Source organism: Pteropus vampyrus, unplaced genomic scaffold, assembly GCF_000151845.1.
Source record: "Pteropus vampyrus isolate Shadow unplaced genomic scaffold, Pvam_2.0 Scaffold87, whole genome shotgun sequence".
Taxonomy (NCBI): Eukaryota; Metazoa; Chordata; class Mammalia; order Chiroptera; family Pteropodidae; genus Pteropus; species Pteropus vampyrus.
In genome coordinates this window covers 180,446-201,030 of record NW_011888868.1, presented here as the reverse complement: position 1 = coordinate 201,030, position 20,585 = coordinate 180,446, and the positions used below count along the sequence as shown (strand labels likewise).

The window sequence follows — 20,585 nt, the reverse complement described above, 5'->3', positions numbered from 1 at the left end:
CATAAAAAGAGGCAAGTATGCTGATTCACAACTGCAATAAGAACTGTCTTTCTCCTTGGTTCAAAAGCATGGACCCTTCCCACTGGTCTCCTCAGCCCGGCTACCAACCCTCGGCCCTCTTCCTGCAGGCTGGGCTCACCTGAGAGTGCCCGCTGATAGGTGCCCGTAGGAGCCACTGGCTGCTGAGCTGCTGCGCGAGTTGTTGATGTAGGCCACCAGTGAGTTGGGCGAGGTCCGGATCATCCTTTGTAGGTCGAGGCTGGCGTCCGAGAGTGGGGAGATGGACAGCGCTCGCTTTCGGCTCAGGCGCGGTGTCACCCGTGGGCTGGAGAAACGTGACACTGTGGGACGACCAACCAAACTCACATCAGTACGGTGTCTATATGGGAGATGGAGTGGGGGAAAGGAGACTGGCAGGTGGGGGACAGGAAGAGCCTGTGAGGATGGTGTAAGGGAAACTGGAACTCTGTCATGTGCTCTTGGGCAAGCAACATAACCTTTCTCAGTCTCAGTTTGCTCATCTATAAAATAAGACTGGTCCACACAGATATGGTGAGCATTTGAGAGGCACAGGTCAGGTGCTTGAATGAGTGAATATAAGCACTGAACATATGTTAGCACTTTTCCTATTCGATATGCAGAGACCAGGGCTGGGTCCAGCCATGCTTAAGGCATGACAGAGAAGTGCACAAACCAGTAATGAACCCATCCGTGAAGCCAGCACCAGGTCAAGAAACAGAGCACAGTGAGTGCCCAGAAGCCCTCCCCACTTCCGAACCCATCCGAACGGCAGCCATTATCTTGGCTTCCTGTTTTTGAGTATTTGCTTATTACGGAAATGGAAATCCTTTCTTATTCAGCTTCTTCATCTAATGTTATAGTTTGTAAGATTTCTCAGTGCTGCAGTGCGTGGCAGTAACTGGCTCTTTTTAATTGCTATAGAGAATTCCACTGGGTGACTGTGTGGCCAGGGCAGCCTGCTGTCTCTCTGGAGGAGGGGACCTATGGAGTCTGAGCGGGTCTGAGCAGGCAGAAGAGAGGAAGGCAGGCATTGCAAGCTCAGAAACAGCCAAGCAGAGGCACGGAGGGGAGCTGGGCCAGGTTGTGTGTAGCAGAGGGTGTGTTTAAGCAGTCACTAGAGTTGTTTACAGGCAACCCTTCCAGCCCAAAGGGAACCTGAAGGCTATTGAAGGGAGGACGAGTGGGCAGGGGCCGGCGGGACACAGAGAGGCTGTTCCAGGCCGGTATTCGAAATGCAATGTGGAGCATTTATGTGGCCCTGCTATGTGCCAGGCGCTTCTCGTGCATTCCCTCATTTCCTCCTCACCACAGCCCTGGAGGTCCGCACTAACAGACCCCTTTACAAGAAGAAACTTGGGGTCAGGGAGGGTCCAGACAGGGCAGGAACCTTGGCATGTGGAGAGTTGTCCAGTGATGTTATCAGACCATTTATAGGCCACTGTTTTGTCCAGAGGAGAGACCCAGAGAGTAGATTGGGGTGGGGGCTGCAAGAGGAGCAGTCTGGAGCAACTGCCGGAGAGCCCTGGGGTGCAGGGAGCCCCGGCCTGGGGCAGGACTTCCTCCCTTCCTGCAGTTATGTATGGACAGTAGTCTCCTTTTACTCTCGGGAGATACATTTTAAGACCCCCAGTGGATGCCTGAAACCGCCGATAGTACCAAACCCTATATATAGACTATGATTTTTTCTGTACATACCTATCTTTTCACGTCAGTATTTACTGAATGCCTCACAGGTGCTAAGTACTGTTCTAAGCACGTTAAAGTATTAAGCAGTTTAATCTTCACAACTGCCCTATAAGGAAGGGGCAATCATTATCCTCATTTCACAAATGACAAAACAAGTACCTTGCCCAAGGCTACATAGCCTTAATGGAGAAATAGGAAGGCAGGCTGATGGCCATCCAAACCACCCATGCACTGCTTCAGCTTGGGGTGGGGAGGAGAAGCGTCTTGGGGAAGGCTCTCAGGACACACTCACGCACACACACCCCATCAGGGCATACAGCCTGTGCTGGCTGGCCACACTGCCTTGGAGTATGTTACATAGTTTCCCTGGGCCTCTCTTTACCCATCTGGACAATGGGGGCTGCACAGCTTGGTTTGCTGGGTTGTCATGAGGACACACAGAGAGCACCCAAGGATAGTGCCTAAAACACAGCGCCTAAAACCCAGCAGAGTTTCCACAATGAAATTGTAAATTGATGTAGCTTCTTTAGGGGCTAAGAGGATTGAGGGGCTAAGTGGGTGAGCCTAGAGTTAATACTGGAGCAAAGGACAGCAAGTCTAGAAAAGACGACTGGGCCACACAGCAGTACACCTGTCACTACACGCGCACTCATTTGTCCATTCGGGCATCTTCTAAGCTTCTTAGTGCTTATTTACTGAGTTTATGCCTTGTCAATCCTCACTTCAAAGGGAATTCAAAGTGAAATGCAAAAATGAATCTTCCAAAAGACTGCTGTTACTTATAGACTTCGCGGCAAATAGAGAAATGCGCATGGGGGCGGGGGGGGGGGGGGGGGGGTGAGGAGGAGATCTAACATCACGTAAAGTCAGAAATACATCTTTGCGATACAATTTTACAAAAGGATCTTGTTGCTAACATTTGGATCCCACCCCTCTCTTGCGCCCCTAACAAGAAGAAGCAGGCCAAATCTGACAGTGGTATTCATCTCTGTTATTCCTGCCCCTCAAGGGAAATATGTTTATTAATGTGCCTCTTCCCTTGATAAATTACTAAATAGAAAGAAAAGCCTGGCACTCATTTCCCGTGGCTTCTCCTGTGATTTACGACAGGGACTGGCAGAGCCGTTGCATTCATCCATCTGAGGGTGGGCCTGTCCTGACGTTTGGCAGCCACTAGGTGACCAGCCTGCCTTCACCTGGGCACGTGCCCAATACTACCCGTTCTTGTTGCCACTTGCTCCTGGATCTTGCTTCATTCTCTAGCTCTTTTGCGCATTCATGTGTTTGCTCATTCACCCATCAGAGCCTTGTGCAGTGTTGACGGCATGCCTGGCACTCGGGGGATGCCGTGGGGACTGCAAGCAAGGAGGTCCCTCGGCCCTGCCCTCCTGGAGCTCAACATCCAGGTGAGAGGTGAAAATGGTGGCTGCCGCACCATCATGATTCGCTAGGTGCCACCTATGCTGGATTATCTTGGGTAATCCCAGAGTCTCAGGGGACAGGGGGTGGTTGCTTTCCTGGGGTCACCGGGAAGGGCAGCAGATGCAAGAACAGGCTTTGGACCCAGACAGATCCAGGTTCGACCCTGCCTGACGGCTTTGAACTGGGTGGCTTTGGGGGAGTTGCTAAACCTTTTTGAGCTGGTTCCTCACCTGGAAGATGGGCTAACAGCACCTACCTCCGGGTGGCTATGGGCTACTGACCAGCCTATCATCCACAGCTCTGGATGGACCTCCTGTGGAGGAATCTAGCCAGAGGGATGTAGGGAGCCTGGCTCCGCAGGACCTGGCACCAGCAACTGAGGGAGCTGTTTCCTGGAGTACTAAATCTGAGGAGTTTTTGTGTGTGTTTGTGTGTTTGTGTCATATGCTGCTGTCCTCAGCATGGGGCTGGGACACACTCTCCCTGGGGACAGTGGGACACAGCCTTGTAGCAGGGCTCACGGACCCTGAATCCTCAGAGGTTAGGGAGTAACCCTGCATGGTCCAGCCCCTCACCCAGATATTTTATGGGCTCACCAAGGAGATATTCTAAGGATATTCAGCCTGAGGACCTTAACCAACACCACACTTAGCTATCCACACCTCCTCATCCCCCTATTATGAGAGAGTAGAGAGCGCCTAGGCTTTTGAGCCCTGAGGCTTGGGACTGAGGCTGACTAGCATCATTTCCTACTTCTGTGATGAAAACAAAGAAACTTAGAGCTCTGGCCTCAGCTTTCTCACCTGTAAAGTGGGTTCATGGCTCTTGTCTCAAAAGACTTTTTGCGCAGGTTTACCAGGTGACTGGTGTGCACCTTAGCCTGTGCCTGTATCCACCAGCCCTGACCCTCTAGGGACTGTGGCTGAGTCTCCCCTGCCTCAATCTCCCCTCCTGTCTGCAGCTGGGCACAGACTCCCTGACTGACTGGCTGCCCCTCCACAAGCTCCTCCCGCCTCTCTGTGGTCTGATCAATGTAATTGGCTTCTGAACCCTCCCCCGCATAGACCCGCAGGCAGCATAAAGAACTGGGCGTCAGAACGGAGGTGACATCCGAGTCAAATTAGTGTCAATATGACAATAAAATATACAGCTCAGAGGAAATATGAGCTGTAAACAGACAACATTTCAATCGGAAACATTTCAATCTTCTCAATGTGGTAGGAACGGGAGGGGGTGCAGCTGTGGCTGCTACAGTTCTGCTGTTAAATCACCAATATTCAACAGCGTAACACAAGAAAATTCCATTTTAAGGCTCCAGTGACAACCAGTGAATTCCCTACTCTCCAGAGGACCACTAGGCAGAATGATAACCTTGGATTCCCTGACTGGTTATCTATTACCTTCCAAAGCAGCATCACTCCTCACTCTTCCTGCTATAAATCAGCCTCCTTTAAGAACAAGACACAGTGAGCCTTCATCGACCACCAGCAGGCCAAGCTCCCAGCAGAGGGAGGGTGGGCTTTCACGGGGAAGGCCCTTTGTCCTGCCCACAACCTGGCCTGCTACCCTGGGAGGACTGGGTTTGGCTTTTAAACTGAACAAGAGCCCCATCAGAGGCCTCTTGGCCTTCCAGCCTTTCCTCCACCACCATGGTGCCCCGCCTCCCCCCGCCCACACACATAGGATATAGACACGATCCAAATGAGATTATTTCAGGCTTGATGGAGACAGAGACAGGGACATCTTCCTCAGATATTACCAGGGTTCTCATTTCAGAAAAGATACAAAGTTCCATTTTTTTAATCCTAAAGGGTGAGTCTATTAAAACTATAATATTAAATAAAGGATTGTGCAGATGGCCCTTGCCTAAGTTACAAATTCTGCTTGTGGCCTGCCAATGAGTGAACTGGAGACATTGCTCTGCTGGACGTTGACCCTGGTGGCCTTCCCTACAAACCCTCTTCCTAGGCCACCTCAGCCTGGCAGACCCAGTTTCCACACCCCAGTTTGACATTCAAAGCCTCTGGAAACTTCTCTCTGTCTCACAGCTCTGCCTCCACTTGGAATGTAAATAGAAGAAAGTGCTGAGAAAGAAGGTTGGGGCAGGTGGGGTGGCCTCAGGATGGTATCCCCCGTTCTGCTAAGGAGCTTACACAGAGCAATCCCACCAGTGAGTAAGCACCATGAAGACAGAACTCAGCAGGCTGCACACTACTGTGTCCCTAGCACCTAGAACCATGCTCGGCACATAGTAGATGCTCAATAAGTACCCTCAGACTGAATGGGAGAAAGAGAAAGTGTGAGAATGTGTCACACACATTCACACACACAGACATGGTCTCCCTGACTTCCCACAAGCTCTTGAGACCCCCTGCACCTGCACAGAGCTTACATGTCATGGTCTTGTTTATGAGTGGCTCCTAACAAGAACACACATGTCCTCAGAGAGTCTCAGGGCCCTTCCACACGAGGTCTCCTGAGCTGGGCTGCCTGGGCCCCAAGACTATACAATTTTCTCTGTGAGAGTCTGAGCAAAAAGAAACGATGGGAAGATCCACTCACTGGGTGGACTGAAGCTTTCGGGGAGGTCTCTCTCTGGACCTGTGCAGATGGGACCATTGGAGAACACCTAAGTGAGAGGGCTTTCCTGGCTCCCTCGGATCACAGGAGAGGTGGGGACGGGGACACCCCAAGCAGGTCTGTGCTCAGCTGGGCACAGGCCTGGGCTAGGAGCCCTAGAGTGTCTCAGGGCTGCAAATAACCAGCTCATCCACATAGGCATCAGACCTGAACAGAAATGCCTAAATCATTTTAAAACGTGGAAGCAAAGGTTCTCTAGGTCTAGTTTCAACTAGTTTGAAAAGAACCGTATTAAGTAATGACAAATACAGGAGGTCACACTGGACTACTCTGATTTCCTCGTTCGTAACTGATTGGGAACAAAGGAAAATAAATTGTCTATAACTAAAATCCATGAGGGCTCAGAAACCCCCACAGCCACCACCACCCATGCCTCATCCTGAGAAGCTGATATGTCTGCTCAAGCCAGCTCTGGACACAGCGATGTCATCCTCTGTACTCTGAAGCCAATGGTATTCCTGAGACAGAAGTGCAGAAAGGGTCGCGGTGGGTGTGATGAGTTAATCGGCCGCAACTGACGTGAGCTGGGAGCTCTCAGGCCCACTGGTGAGCTCACCTCCTCACTCTTCCGCCTTCCTGGTTCTCAGATGCTCAGCCTCCAGATGCAGTCAAGTGCTGAGTGCCCCAGAACACAAAGCTTCCCTGTGTCTAGCCCCTTTCCAGGCTCCCTGCAAGCTGGCAGGTGGCCCAGCACAGTTTTTTCCATAATAAGTTTGCATCTTTCTACTCCAGGTTCTTTTGTGACCGCCACTCATTCACTCACTCGCCCCACAAACACAGAGGCCTGCTCCTTGGCGGCCAGGAACCTGGACCTAGAATATAAATATGTAGATATACAAGTCCCATCCAGTGACAGTCTGAGAGCCTCAGGTCCTACAGGTGGGCGCAGACATGCAGGAGCCCCTAGGAAGCTGAGCGGCTGGGCTGGGGCAAGATTGGGGTAGTGCTTGGGAGATGTGTGGACCGATCTGAGTGCTGGGACCCATTGCAGGATTGAGCCAGGCCAATCCTGAGCCTGCAGGAAAGGGCGTTGTAGGCTGGAGCCCAGGGAGTGGTCCAGGAGCCTGCAGATGCAACGGGGTGGTGGGAGTGCCATGTGCAAATTGGGAAAGACAAGGCTGGAGTGGAAGGCCACTCTACCCATGTAATAATTTGAATTTTACTTTGAGGATGATGGGAGCCCTAGGGGCTGACTGTAGAATGGCCAACAGGACAAATGATCAACGAGAGGTAGGCAAAGAGCCTGAGCTGAGAGGCAGAGCTGGGAGTGTGGCAAATAATTAGATGGCCAGGATGACTGACAAGGCAGACTTGGCTGCCCTGGGGGACAGATGAATGGATGGGCAGTGGCGAGGAAAAGGTGTCTAAGAGGACTGTGGCACTGGGCCTAAGCATGGGATAGACAGTAGTGCTGATAAATGAGAGACAAAATCCTGCAGGAAGTGGAAGATCTGAAAGGGGGAAAAGGATAATGGTGGAAAGAGACTGGAACTAGTGTTAATTGAGCAGTTACTGTATGCCAGGCACTGAAGCAAGTTCACACATGAGATCTTATTCAGTGTACTTAGTTCACACAGTGTGCAGGGCTGGATATTGCCATCCAGACCCTGATCAGTCCCACCAACACCTCCAGGCCCAGCTATCACAGCAAGGACATGCCACAGGCAGGCCCTGGTCTAGATCTGCCCACAGCTCACTGCAAAACCTCTCTGCTGCTGTCACCCCTACAAGCACCCTAGCTCTGGCCTTGATGCTCTGGGCTGTGTTGGAACACATGTGGCCCAGTGGGCCATCCCTGAGGCCATGGTTCACGAGACTGCTTAGATGTGCTATGTTGCCTGGAGGCAGTGTGCTGGGGAAAGAGCCGATGATGTGACAAACAGAGTGGGACTTGGAACCCTGACTTGAAACCTGAGCAAGCCACTCGATGTTAGGAACCCCAGGTTGTTCATCCTAAAGTAGGAATAGTAATTCCAGCCACAGCAGGTGGCTGAGGAGAGTCATATGGGAGCATGTGCATGAAGGCACAGGATAGAGGCAGTTCCTATTCTCACATGGCAGGTGCTCACGTTTGCCGTTTTGGCCTCTCTTGCCCTCTGGGGACACATGCCTGACCAGACCCTCCCCACCTTGGCCATAGTTCCTCTGTGTCTGCCCACTGCCCAGCCGGCCAGGTGCCACACATCCTGAGGCCCTGGAAGGTGGGCCCCATTTCAGGGCATCTCACATTTGGATGTGGCTATTGGAACGTCGGCAACCTTTCTGCATCGTATTGTGGTGGTTATCTAGTTTCTAGCTTTAACAAGTCATGTGTACATGACCTCACCTGAGCCCTATCCTCACCACCTGCTGACACCCCTTCTGCTCCCTGTGGGAGCACCCGTAGGGATGTTATGAGAAGGAGACAAGGGGAGCATGTGGATGTGAGTGCGCTTAGGGGGCCGACAGGCCTGATTTCACAGCCTACAGGGGTGCCCAGTGCTGCACTAAACACCATCCTGGGGAAGGGGTCAGGGAGGAGGAGACAGACCCAGGGAGCAAATTCTGGTCATGGCCCTCGTTGTGCTCTGGGCTCCCCTAATGGCATGGGACAATACCCACGAGAGCAGTGTTGGGAGGCTGCAGTGCTCTTCCTCAGCAACACTCTTGTGGGGGAACAGGAATGCCCAAGGGGCTCAGGAACCACACAAGCTGGCTCCTGTAAGTATGCATTGAATGAGAGAGAGAGAGAGAGAGAGAGAGAGAGAGAGAGAGAGAGAGACACAAAAGTAGGAGCCAATATAGGGCATCTGGAGAGACTTCCTGGAGGAGGCAAGATCTCAGCCAAGCCTTGAGAAGTGAGGGGCTCAGCTTTGCTCCAGCCAATAAGAAGGAATTGCAGTGGCTGTATGGACAGGAAGCCTAGGGCAGAGTACTGGAGAGATGGGAGAGGGCTGAGGGGTTCAGGGGCCCACCCACGCTGTGTCTTTAGCCTGCCTTACCCCACAGGACTGCCTGCAGCCTAGCAGGCACCAGGACTTCCCTATGGGACCAGGCCTCTACTCCCTGCCATCAAGGAGTGAGAAAGCTGTCCCAGGCAGGGCTTGAGGAAAGTGAATCTGCAGGAATCACCTGCCTACCCTTTGCTGTGGTTTCCAGCTCTACTTCCTAGCCTATCTGGGGTATCCCAAATAGGGCTGGGCTCCAGGACCAGAAGGTAGAATGGCACTGACCTGCGGGGGGTATGCTTAGCCTCCCCCACACAAACAGGGGCTCCATGCTAACCCCAAGGGCTCATGGTTAGGAGGCCACAGGTGCCTCTGTGAAAGCAGTGGTGAGGATGGTATTTGGTGGGAGGGAAGAATTTGGAATCTAATGGGCACCAAGAAATTTTATTTACACAGAACACCTGATCTCCCACCCACCAAACATGCCCTGCCCATAGCCCCCGGCTTAGTTGACACCTGCGTCTTCCAGTGGCTCAGGCCAAAGACCCTGGGGTTGTCATTGATACCGTTCTTTCTCCCTAACTCCACATTTGATCTGGCAACAAATATTGTGGCTCTGCCTTCAAAATCTACCTGAAACATGATTATCTCTCCCACCTCTACTAACCTGACACCCTGCTTCCACCTTGCTCCTAAGTCTATTCTCAGATTAGCAGCCAGAGTAGGATTCCTGTTAAAAATAAGTCAGATCTCATTGCTCCTCTGTCCGACCGGCTCCAAGGGCCCCATCTCAATCCCCATGATGACCAAAGTCTTACCAAGCCTTGACTGGCCTGTAGGACCAAAACTAGAACTCCGGCCCTGACTCTTGGGTGCTAGGCACACTGGCCTCCTGGATATTTCTTGAGCTCGGTAGGCATGCTGCTGCCTCAGGCCCTGCGTACCTGCTTTCTCCTCTGCCTGGATCGCTCTTCCCAAATATTTCTGCACAGCTGACCTCTTTCAGTTCTTTTTTTGAATATCACCTTCCCAGTGAAGATTCCTCAATTTCTTCATTTAAGATTGCACCCCCTGTCCACCCCAGCGCTCCCTAACCTCTTCCCGGCTTTGTTTGTATCTCCCTACTATGCTGTAAGTTCCAAGAAAGCAGAGATGAGAGAGTTTTGTTCCCTGGTGTGTCTGCAATTCCTAAAACACTTCCTGGTCCATGGTGGATCACTGAGCATTTGTGTGTGGTTCAGACTAGGCCCTCTGTGGACAGCATTTGTGGCAGGGATTGGGGCAAACTCGGATCCTTCCTTAGGGCTCCTCATCCCCAAAGGAGCCGCAAGCACCTTCCTCAGCTCCAGGGAGGTATTGTCAGCCCCATTCCCTGTCCCACTCCCTGCCCCCAGCACTCACCATCCACTGGATTGAGGTAGTCATGGAGATGGGGTGCACCAGTGGCACCCCCAGGCTGCATCAGCAGGTCCCCATATGGTGTGGGATGGCCCGCCATGAAGGTCATCTGGTGGTAATAGTCTGAGGGGTTGGTGCCCGTAGGTGGGAGGCCAAACAGTCCCCTCTCCTTAAGGTGCTCATGGGCCACTGTGGGCAAGAAGGAGGGAGAGAGAAAGAAGCCATCAGAATCTGGCAAAAGAGAAGAAAAACACGCATCTAGCCTGAGGAGTCCCCCTCAGTGCCCTCTAGTCCATCCTCTGTCCCTTGGGCCCCTGTGTCTCCCATCCCCCATCCCCATGTCCACACTGAACAGACTGTGGAGGGTAGGGGGTAGGGGTGGAGCGTGCTTCTGCTGATGGGGAGGCTGGACCCCGGCCTCCCCCCTGCATTCCTCCATTTTGCCAAAGCTGTAAACACTGCTCTCTTCCTCCTCTCCAGGCCCCACAGAAGCCCACAGCTCCAGTCCAACAGGGTCCATGGTCCAGCAGAGGCTTCAAAAGAAAAAGAATCTACAAACAGATTCCATGGTGGCTGGAGAGTTGGGCCCTGTCAGTCTTACCTGAACATTCAAGATGAGATCACGGCCGAGAGCTCGCCTGATCTGGCCAGAGAAAGCTCCTCGCCGGCCACAGTCTACCGCTCCCTCCCTGGCAGCTGCAGAACCCGGGCAGTCTGCCTCCAGCCCTCACTTGGCCCTGCCGGGGCTTCAGCACAGGCAGGGAGGACACACTTCAGCTCTCTAGGCCCTCAGGGCTGTGGTGGCAGGGAAAGGATAGAGCTTGGAAACCACTCACGCCATTGCGAGCCCCGGCTTTTACCAGCAGTGCAAAATTGAGAAAGTGTCACATGTCTGAGGTGGCTCAGTCTTCCATTTGTAAAATGAGGTGATAATACCCACCACTCAAATTACTATTAAAATTGACAGTGGCAGCCAACATTGTACACAGCGTTAGATGGGTCTGTGCAGGAACAGCGCTGAAGGAATCACAGTCATTCTCTAATTTCACTGTCACTACAATGCTGTGAGCTGAGGGACACCATTACCCTTCCCTTAGCACATGAGGACTCTGTACTTAGATATCTTGCCAAGGTAACACAGCAGGTAGTTTGAATCTAGAGCCCAAGTTCCTAAGCCCTGCGCTCCACGGCCTCTCCACTATCAGTCTTGCAAACACCAAAGGAGATCTCACGAGCACTAGTCAGAAAGAAGCTAGTCAATGGAATTCTGACCTCTTCCTCCACCTCCTCCTCCCTGCCTCCTGCTATGTTCTCTAGAGTGGGACGGGGGGTGGGAGGGTGGGGGGCGGTGGCGGGTCCCCAACCCCCAGGGCCACAAACCAGTACTAGTGTGATGCCTATTAGGAACCAGGCTGTACAGCAGGAGGTGAGCGGTGGACAAGTGAAACAAAGCTTTATCTGTATTTGCAGCCACTCACAATGTTAGTTAGCATCACTGCCTCAGCCCCACCTCAGATCATCAGGAGCATCAGTCCCTGGTACCAAAAAGTTTGGGCACCACTGCTCTAGAGAGAGCCCTGGCCTCCAGCTAGGCTGACACCCCATGGCCAATGCCTGCCCTGGGAACAGCTGAAATGCCCTCTCCTTCCCTCCTTGCCTGCCACCTCCTCCCTGAAGCCTTCCCTGGAGTGTCCATTCATCCTCAGCACACACAGTCTGGCAGATGCTGCCTTGGGTTGCTGATCAAATTTCCGGGCCTCATGCGGGCAGGCACTGGGCTGGCACAGTTGACAGAGCTGCTGTATGAGCCTGAACATTATCTTCAGTCATTTGGGAGCTTGGGTCAGGACCAGTAAGGCCTTGGGGTATCTGGTCCTCTCCCTGCAGGGGTCAGGGCCATGCAAATTAGGCAAGCCCGCCCCCTCCAGTGCTGAACCTATGCCTGTTGTCTCATGAAGTTGGGCAGGATAAGTGGGGATGGTAGGAGCCACAATCAAGGATGTTCATATTGAAATTAGGCATAACATCATTGCTTGGTCAACTCAAATCTCTCCTTTACGGGCAGCCGTGTCTCGCCACTTAGCTCTTCACGGGCTATGCCACTGTCAGCTGAAGCTACAGTGTCCTTGCTTCATAAGATCTTCAGGAGAGCACTCTGTTCCTTGTTCCCCCTACAGACACTGTGCGGGGCCCACTCTGGCCCAGGCCGAGGAGCCACCAGATTCTGCCTCCTCTCGAGTAAGCCCATCACCATGTGTATTTGTTTCCAAGGGCTGCTGTGACCAATTAGTGCTGTTAATACAACAGAACTTTATTCCCTCGCAGTTCTGGAGGCCAGAAGCCCAAAATCAAGGTGTCAGCAAGGCCACACTCCTTCCAGAGGCTTTAGAAGAAAACTGTTCCTTGTGATTTCTAGCTTCTGAGGATGGTGGCTTCCTTGGCTTGTGGCCACATCCCTCCCATCTTTGTGTTGTCTTCTCTCTTATCTGTGTGTCTTTATTTATTTTTTAATTTTTTTTAGGCAAGGCAACCCTTGGTTGACCTCACAGACTGCAAGGACCTTGTCAGCTTACAATCCCTTATTTTTAATTTTTTACGCCTATAGCACCTGGTCTTCCTGGGTGGTCCCCCACCCAAGTACTAACCAGGCTTGACCCTGCTTAGCTTCCGAGATCAGTCATCTGTGTGTCTTATAAGGACACTTGTCATTGGACTTAAGGCCTGAGCAAACAATCCAGGATGATCTCATCTCAAAATTCCTAATGTAATCACATCTACAAAGGCCCTTTTTCCAAACAAGGCAGCACTCAGGTTTGGGGATTAGGATGTGGACTTATCCTCTTGGGCACCATTAAGTCCCCTATACCATGTGTGACTTTCAGAGCCAGGGCAGTGTTTGGATCCTGGCCTGCATCCTCATGCTCTAGGCCAGCCCACCACTGGCCGGGTCGTCAGGAGTGGCGTGGAGAAGCACAGGCCCACTTTTCAGGAGATAGTGGCTCAATGTAAAGGCAGCACAACCCATTAGGGCACCCCAGCTTGGTCAGTCACTGAGGGTACCCATGCAGAGCTCAGGCTGGGTTCCAACCCCAAGGGGCCATTTCGCAATGATGCCACATTCTGTTGGGCCATTTTTCAGGTCCCATAGCTGCAACCATTTGCCTTGTCTGGTTTTTCTTTAGTGAAGAGCAGGCAAAATGCAAACCTCGTGGCCAGGAGAAGAGCCCGATGCTTCAGGAAGCCTTTCTGACATCTGGAGGCTGGAATCCTTTTCACTGCAAAACTCCAGGCTAAGTCTTCTCAGATCTAGGCCTTGGCTTCAGCTCATGGTCACATCCACGAGCTGGGAGAGGACACATTCCCTTTGGTGAAGATGCAGGTGGTGACAAGGGATTCATGGGGACCATGTTTCCAGGAGCCTCTGCCCGAGGGCTCATGAGTGCATACTGCACATATCCCCTAGCCTGGCACTGACTCTGGGCTGAGAGGGAAGGTTTCAGTGGGCAGATTTTGAGAAGATGCACCTGGTCATTTTTTTTAACTTAAAAAAGTTTTCGATTACAGTTGACATGCAATGTTATATTAGTTTCAGGTATATAACATAGTGATTAGACATTTATATACTGTGATCAATTTAGTACCCATCTGACACCAGACATAGTTATTACTCACCATCAGCGGGGCTGAGGCCCCTGGACGCAGAGATCGTGGGGAGCGTGGGGCTGCTGTGCATGGCGCGAAGGTAATGCTCCATGTGGGGGCTCACATACGGGTGGGGGGCATTGAAGGGGGACTCCCCAGGGCCAGCGGGGTGTGGAGAAAGCCGGATCAATGAGATATCAGAGATGACAGGGCTGCCGCTCAGGGCAGGAGGCCTGCAGAGACAAAGGGAAGTGTTCTAAGAAGGCATGGCTTGCTGAAGAGGACACACAGGGAACCCCACCGAGCAGCAGAACCAAACAGGCAACCTTTGATTTTATTTTATATGCCAACATCCTTTGGTATAGGATCTGAACTCTGATATATCAGCCAGTGAATGAAGGTCGCAAACTACTGTGTGCTGGTGTGGCCATCCCTTCCTGCCAGTCTTGTGTTGGAGATGGAAGTCTCTGCACACATGACTGGATTTGCTGGACTGAGGGCTCAGCAGGCCACACATCTGTGCAAGTTGTCACTATTGCTTCCCCAGTGCCTGCTCAGGGCTAGACACATAGTAATAACAAATCAATCTTTGTTAAATGAATGAATGCATGCATTCTACAAACGTATGAAAAACCGAACATTAAAATACTAATGCCAGGGGTAAGACGCAAAGAGCTCATATTCCTAACAGAAATGAGAAAAAGAGGAATCAGGAGGCCATGAAAGTGGAGAATTTTGGGCTTCAGTTAGACTGTCACTGGTGTGAAGTGCTCAGCCACAGCAACAGCTGTGAAGGAAAAGATCAGGATTCCAAAAGAATGCAAACCAGGACCCAAACAGGTGGTATCCAGATGTCTTAACATCTAGGTTAACAAGCTCCCCGCTTGGAGGCTGCTCCTCGGCCTGGGTGTAAGCATTCTGCTATATTATTTTCTAGCTTTTGCAGACAGAGATTGCAGTGGACGTGCAGCTCCAACAAACCTCCCAGGCCACTTCCACACTGCTGTACTTCTGCCCACGCTAATTCTTGGTCTCAGTGCCTTCTTGCACCCTATACCTTGTCAGGCTAATTCTTTGTCCTCTCTCTAAGCCCAGGCCACAAGACCTCCTCAGTGACCCCTGGGGGCACCTCCTCCTGTCTCAGGCCCTGGGCTCACTGGGGAGGCCCAGGAGCCCCTTGCAGGGGGTCCTGGCTGACTTTGGGACAGCATTCCATGAAGGAAGTATGGCTGCAAGGCCACAAGGAAGATACGTGAAAACTCTAGCACCAACAAGGAGGATTTGGGGTCCAGAGAGGGAAGTCACCCCTCCATGCCTTGTGGTCAGAGAGACACAAACCAGGATTCAACCCAAGTCGGCCTGGCCTCACTTGCAGGATAGTGCTGCCCTCATCCCAGGCACCACGCCACCCCACCAGAGGACCCTGTTCCTTTGGTGTGACAGGGCAGGAAGCCACTGCCGTACCCCGAGACAGATTCTATAGGGGTTGTGGTGAGATGAGTCAGCTCACAGAGCTAATGAAAGGTACACAGGATAAGCCCTTGCTCTTCCCCATGCTGGGGAGGCTGCTGGTGCTGGGCCTTGCAGGGGTGGCATCCAGGCCGAAAGAGCCTCCCTGATGAAGCAGAACCAAATGCTCCTCTCTGTAAGCGTGAAGCAGGACTGGATTCTGGGGGGTGTGAGAGGCATTCAGGGCCTGGAAGTGGTGGGGCAGGAACCGGCACCTGGGCACTGCCTGCCTTTTCCAGAGCACTGGTTCCCTCACCAACCTGGATCCCTTCTGCTTAGCTGAGCAGCCTTGGCCAGGAGGCTGCCCCTCTCTGGCACCTCACCAGGTTGGCACAAAAAGACCAGAATTGGGCACTTGGTAGGGGGTTAACAAGCACGGATTTCTTTCCCTTCTCAGCAACAAGTCAACTTGGGGTATGGAGCATCTACTGACCTGGGCACCTAGTACCCAAGACAATAGGCCCAGCCACCAACACAGCCACAGACGCCTGCCCAGGCATCTCCTCTGGAAAGCCTTCCTAGATGTCCCCTCTGCACAGCACCACTGGGCTGTGCCATTACCTGGCATCTCCTTCAGACAGGCTGACTGTATGCCAGCCATAATAGGCAATATGCATGTATTTCCTTTCTTTAACCTTAATAAGTAATTCACAAAGTAGGTGCTTTATGCCATTTACAGATGAGAACATGGCCAGAAAGGCTAGGTCCCTTGCCCAAGGTAGCAGGAAGTGGAGTCATAACCAACCCAGGTGGGTCTGGGCCTGAGCCTGTGCCTGAGCCTGTCCCCTCAACAGAGAAGAGAGTGTTCTTGATGACTGGGGTTCTTTGTGGGCCGGGCTTAGGCAGGTGCATGATTGGGGAGGGGCAGCACCTGAGAATGGGACAGCATTCTCCCCGTGTTTCAGTTCCCTTTTTATCTTCATCCCTACTTCACCCCATCACCACGCATAATCCAATCCAATTCTCAGGAGGGAGTTGGAACCACTTCCTCACACTGTGTTGTGAATGACTGATAAGGATCCAGGGGCACGGATGTTCCAAGAGATGTCATTCTGACATATCAAACAAAGCGAAAAGAACGAATCTCAAATGGCAGAATTCCAAGCATTATTAATGCATTGGGGGACCAGGGGCTTCCCAGCAGCCCTGAAATCATACCAAAATTGCCAACATAAAAAGCGGGTCCTCCAGGGACCAAAGCTTCTTTTTCTTGGATGTTTGGTCCCATCCCAGGGCTCCACCAAGAGTCCCCTGTCAAGTTGGGTGCTGCCAGCCCTAGTGAACTGACTACCATGCCATGGGACCTCACCAGGGAAGGCAGGTGCTAGGGAAATATGAGCCCAGATTTAGGACATCCCCCCACCCACAACTGCAAACTTCTTTTTCTTCTTCTACTTCCACACCATTCACTGTGGGGCCCGACCCTGGTCTCAGCTGTGGCCTGTCCAGGCCTTGAATTCTGGCAACTGGGCAGAGATTCAAGGAGGTGGCCCTGAGGATAGGAGGAGGAGTCAGCTGTGTAAGCTCATTTTGAAAGACGGTCAGTTTTCTATGTTGTAGATACACATGCATGCAAACTCATACACTTGTAGGCCACAATCGACCAGACTGGCAGTCAGCCATTTTGCAAGCTGCATAGCTTGGACACTATTCTTCCCTTCAGTCCTGTTCTGAGCTCATCTGAGCCTAATTCTACCAGTTATTTCTTAGTATATTTGTTCATATTCCCAACAAAATTGTCCCACCTACTTACTCTGTGCCCAGAGACCTGTAGGAAGCTCTGAAGATGCAGACCCACAGGTCAGGTAAGCAGCAGGCAGTCTGATAAAGGCTCCAGCATAGGAACAAATTCCCAAATTGCCTTTAAGTGTGACAGAGGGCTTCTCAGAGAAGGTGAAATTCGGGCTGGGTTCGGAAGGATGAAGAGGAGTTTATGAGATAGTGCATCACAAATAAAGGAAGCAGCATGTGCAAAGAAAGGCTGGTGTGTGAAGGTTATGCATGAGGGGCTGGAGCACAGCCCACAGGGAGTTTGAGCTGGATCTGTACTGGATCCATGCCCCTTCTGTTGGGGCTGTGGGAGGGGTTGGAGGGGCATGTGATCCGAGTCCAGCTGATCAAAGCATGCCCTATCCCTAGGCACCATGATTGGTTCAGAGATGGGCATGTACTCAAGACAGCAGCTTTGGCTGGACGCTAGGAAAAAAGTGCTCTCTGTCCACAGGGGTTGTTAAGCAGGTAGGATGCAAGTGTGGAGCTGCTGGGGGTTTAGGGGGAGAGGCCAAGACTGAAGATGATACACAGAACATCAGAGCTGAGAGATGTTTCTTGAATTGGGTCCCTGGATATGGATCCAGCTTCAGCAGCAGCGAGTACCCTTGGCCTTTTCACTATCTGAGCCAATACATTTGTTTGTTTGCTCGTTTGTTTAAACCAGTTTGAGGTGAGTTTTTCTCTCAGGAGACTGCCAAGGTCTAGCAAGGTGAGCCTTGACTAACATGGCCTCCCTTTCCCGGAGTGATCCTGGACCTGGCATTCTGCAAGGCAGACTTGAGCCACAGTTCCTTGGGCAGATCCACCCTGCTGCCTGCAGGACTGAAGGGGAGGGCCCCTGCTGAGGGTGGCGAGGGCAGCTGTGCTGGCCATTCTGTATGTGGACACGAGGCACAAGCAGGGGGCTCTAGGTTGAGAGAAACAGCCAAATATACTCCGTGTGTGTGTGTGTGTGTGTGTGTGTGTGTATGAATATGTGTGTGTGTGAACATGTTGGTGACAGGCAGCAGCGCATTGCACAGGGCCCTTGCTAGGCCTATTCTGTTGCAGTAGAGGACTCCCGTGCTTCCTCCCAATGTGGGCGCTGGCCTGCTGGCTGGGCCTGGCTCTGACTCTCCGAAGGCTGGGGGCAGGCCCAGGAAAGGGCTACTCCTTAGCAGAGTCTTTCCTCTTCCTTCTTTTCCTTCCTCCCTTGGTAGGGGTCCTGCAAAGCCCCTGGACAAGATTTTAGGGCCAGGCTCAAAGACCAGGGTGATGGCCAAGGGAAGAAAGAAGGAAAAGGAGAAAGTGAGAATGGACAAAGCAAGCAGAGACCTAACTGGGAGGCTGTTGTTCTAGCCTAACTAGATGCTGCAGTAGGGGAGCTACTACAGCAGGGAAGCTGCTGCTGCTGCTGCTGACTAGGTCCCCAACATTCGCTGGACACCGACTGCATACAACACATCCAATGACTTTGCAAGGCAGGTTTTAGTACCTCCATTTTAAAGAGAAGGAAACTGAGGCCCAGGATAGTAACGAGACTTGTCAAGGCTGCAGAGCTGTTAAGTAGATGAGCCAGAATGGACTCTGGCCTTTCTGTGAAGTGGACTTGGTACTGTGACATCTCTCACAGTCCGCCAAGTGGCAAGCTTCTGCCTCAGCTATCTCTGCTCTCGAGAAGTGGAGCTTGGTGTCCTTTTGCAAACATCGCCTCACCTGGTCCTCATGCTGACATACCAAACAAAGGGAAGGGAATGCTGGGGGTGAGGTGCAGGCTGTGGGGAGCCCTCGCAACACTGGCTGGGCCTGAGGGAGCATGCCTAGACCCTCGGAGACAGGCACCATCCCTGGGAGTGGGAATGATGGGGACATGTTCCTAGAGGGTGCATGGCTTCCATGGGCCGGAGGGAAAAGTAAGACTTCGCTCGATGGGAGAAAGGAGGGCGTCTGACCCAAAACGCAGCCAGAGCCAAGGTGCAGGGGCAGGAACCAACATGCTCCTTAATGCAATGAGGAGAGGGGACGGAAGTGCAGGGATTGGGGCCCTGTACCCCACCCCTGGTGCCTGTTTGGAAAAGCAGACAATGCAGAACTGAGGGGTGCTGACTCATCCAGACTCAGCATGAGTGTTGGGGGCAGGCTCTGCCCCTTGGGAGTCGGGAGCTGGAGGAAGGACCCTGGCAACCCGAAGACGCCCCTCCTGCTGGCTTCATGTAAAGACCTCCTGCGTAGATTAGCAGGGCCAGACTCCGGAAAGAGCGAGCCCTTTGTTTCCCACTGGGGCCCGGCAATACTGATTTTATACTCCTAACCAATAGAACTATGAGGGAATAATTTTCTGTTGTTTTAAGCCACCAAGTTTGCAGTAACTTGTTAGAAGCTACTATAGTACGTAAGCACGTGCTGCTGGTGTAGAGAAGGCCCCCAGGAGGCTTGGGCATCGCCATCATTATTACTGTCACCAATCTTCTGACACTGCCAGCTCTTAGAGAGCAGGGCCTGTCTAGTTCTTGGGACAGCCCAGCCCCCATGGATGCTCCATCAGTGGCAGGCTGGCAGGGAAGGGAAACGCCCTTCCACGCTGGGAGGGCATCTGAGCACTCTGCTCCACCCACCTCGTGTGCACAGGGCTCTGGAGCGTGCCTTCCTGCCTGCCGCCCAGATTACACGGTCACTGACTCCTCATAGCTGAATGCGCCCCAAACACAGCCCCAACACGCCAACCCCTCTACCCCAAGGATGGCTTCCTCACACGCACCGGTCCTGCCTTCGGGCTGAGATGCTACCACCCACCAGGATCACAGGGCCATGGGTGGGGCTGGCGGGCTCCGAGTGGGATGGCCATGACCTCTCTGCTATTGCTGAGCTGCTCGGGGCCAGGCGCCCACTTTCTCAGAAACACTGGGCAAGTGGCCCCAGGCCCACTGAGATGCTAGAAGAAAAATGAATTCCCTAAAGCTGGTCTTGCCACTCTGAGCTACTCTCCCACCAAAACCGGGATTCCTACTGCCAGCGCTGGGCAGGCACATGTCTGCTTCCACCAGGGCAGCCCTGCAGAGCAGACTAGGGTTCACTGCCTCAGGCCTAGACGGAGATCTATCAGGCTCCTCTGGGTGGAGTCCAATCTCCTCTCCAAAGGTTTTGGTTTAGTTTAGTTTTGTTATTTTGCTTTTCTGTCTTTTGGGGGGTTTGTTTTTGGTATGTGAAACTATACATTGGCAAGCTTGCTCCCACATTTTCCATACGTTAATTTGAAAAGTTCTAGAAATCATGTCCTTTTCAAAATACACTCAAGGGGGTTGCCCCTGTAAAGAGATGTACAGGGAATTCTTTTGGAAAGCACCGGAGAACTGCCCCTGCCCAAACTGAAGCAGGCTCTATAAACCAGCAAATAGGACAACCATGAACAGGAGCCAGGGCCACCGTGTCTAGACATTCACTGATTTGTTCATGTGTTCATGCATCATTCCCTCCATCAGCCAATGTTCACTGAGCATGGGCTTCTGATGGCACTGGGTGGTGCGCTGGGGGTCTGAGGAAGACTCAGCCAGGACCCCACACTCAAGAAGTGGGGTAGGTGGTCACAAA

The 20,585-nt window shown here is 52.3% G+C and overlaps 1 protein-coding gene across 1 annotated transcript in view; it reads right to left on the bottom strand.

The window, feature by feature from the left end:
* GLI2 (GLI family zinc finger 2) overlaps positions 1-20,585 on the bottom strand; it is a 173,686-nt gene that overhangs the window by 24,698 nt on the left and 128,403 nt on the right. Inside the window, exons 3-5 of the mRNA XM_023532680.1 lie at positions 13,767-13,969; positions 10,098-10,283; positions 140-341 (exon numbers count right to left, since the gene is read on the bottom strand). Coding sequence (XP_023388448.1) covers positions 140-341; positions 10,098-10,283; positions 13,767-13,969 — 591 coding nt within the window. The remainder of the gene's footprint in view (positions 1-139; positions 342-10,097; positions 10,284-13,766; positions 13,970-20,585) is intronic.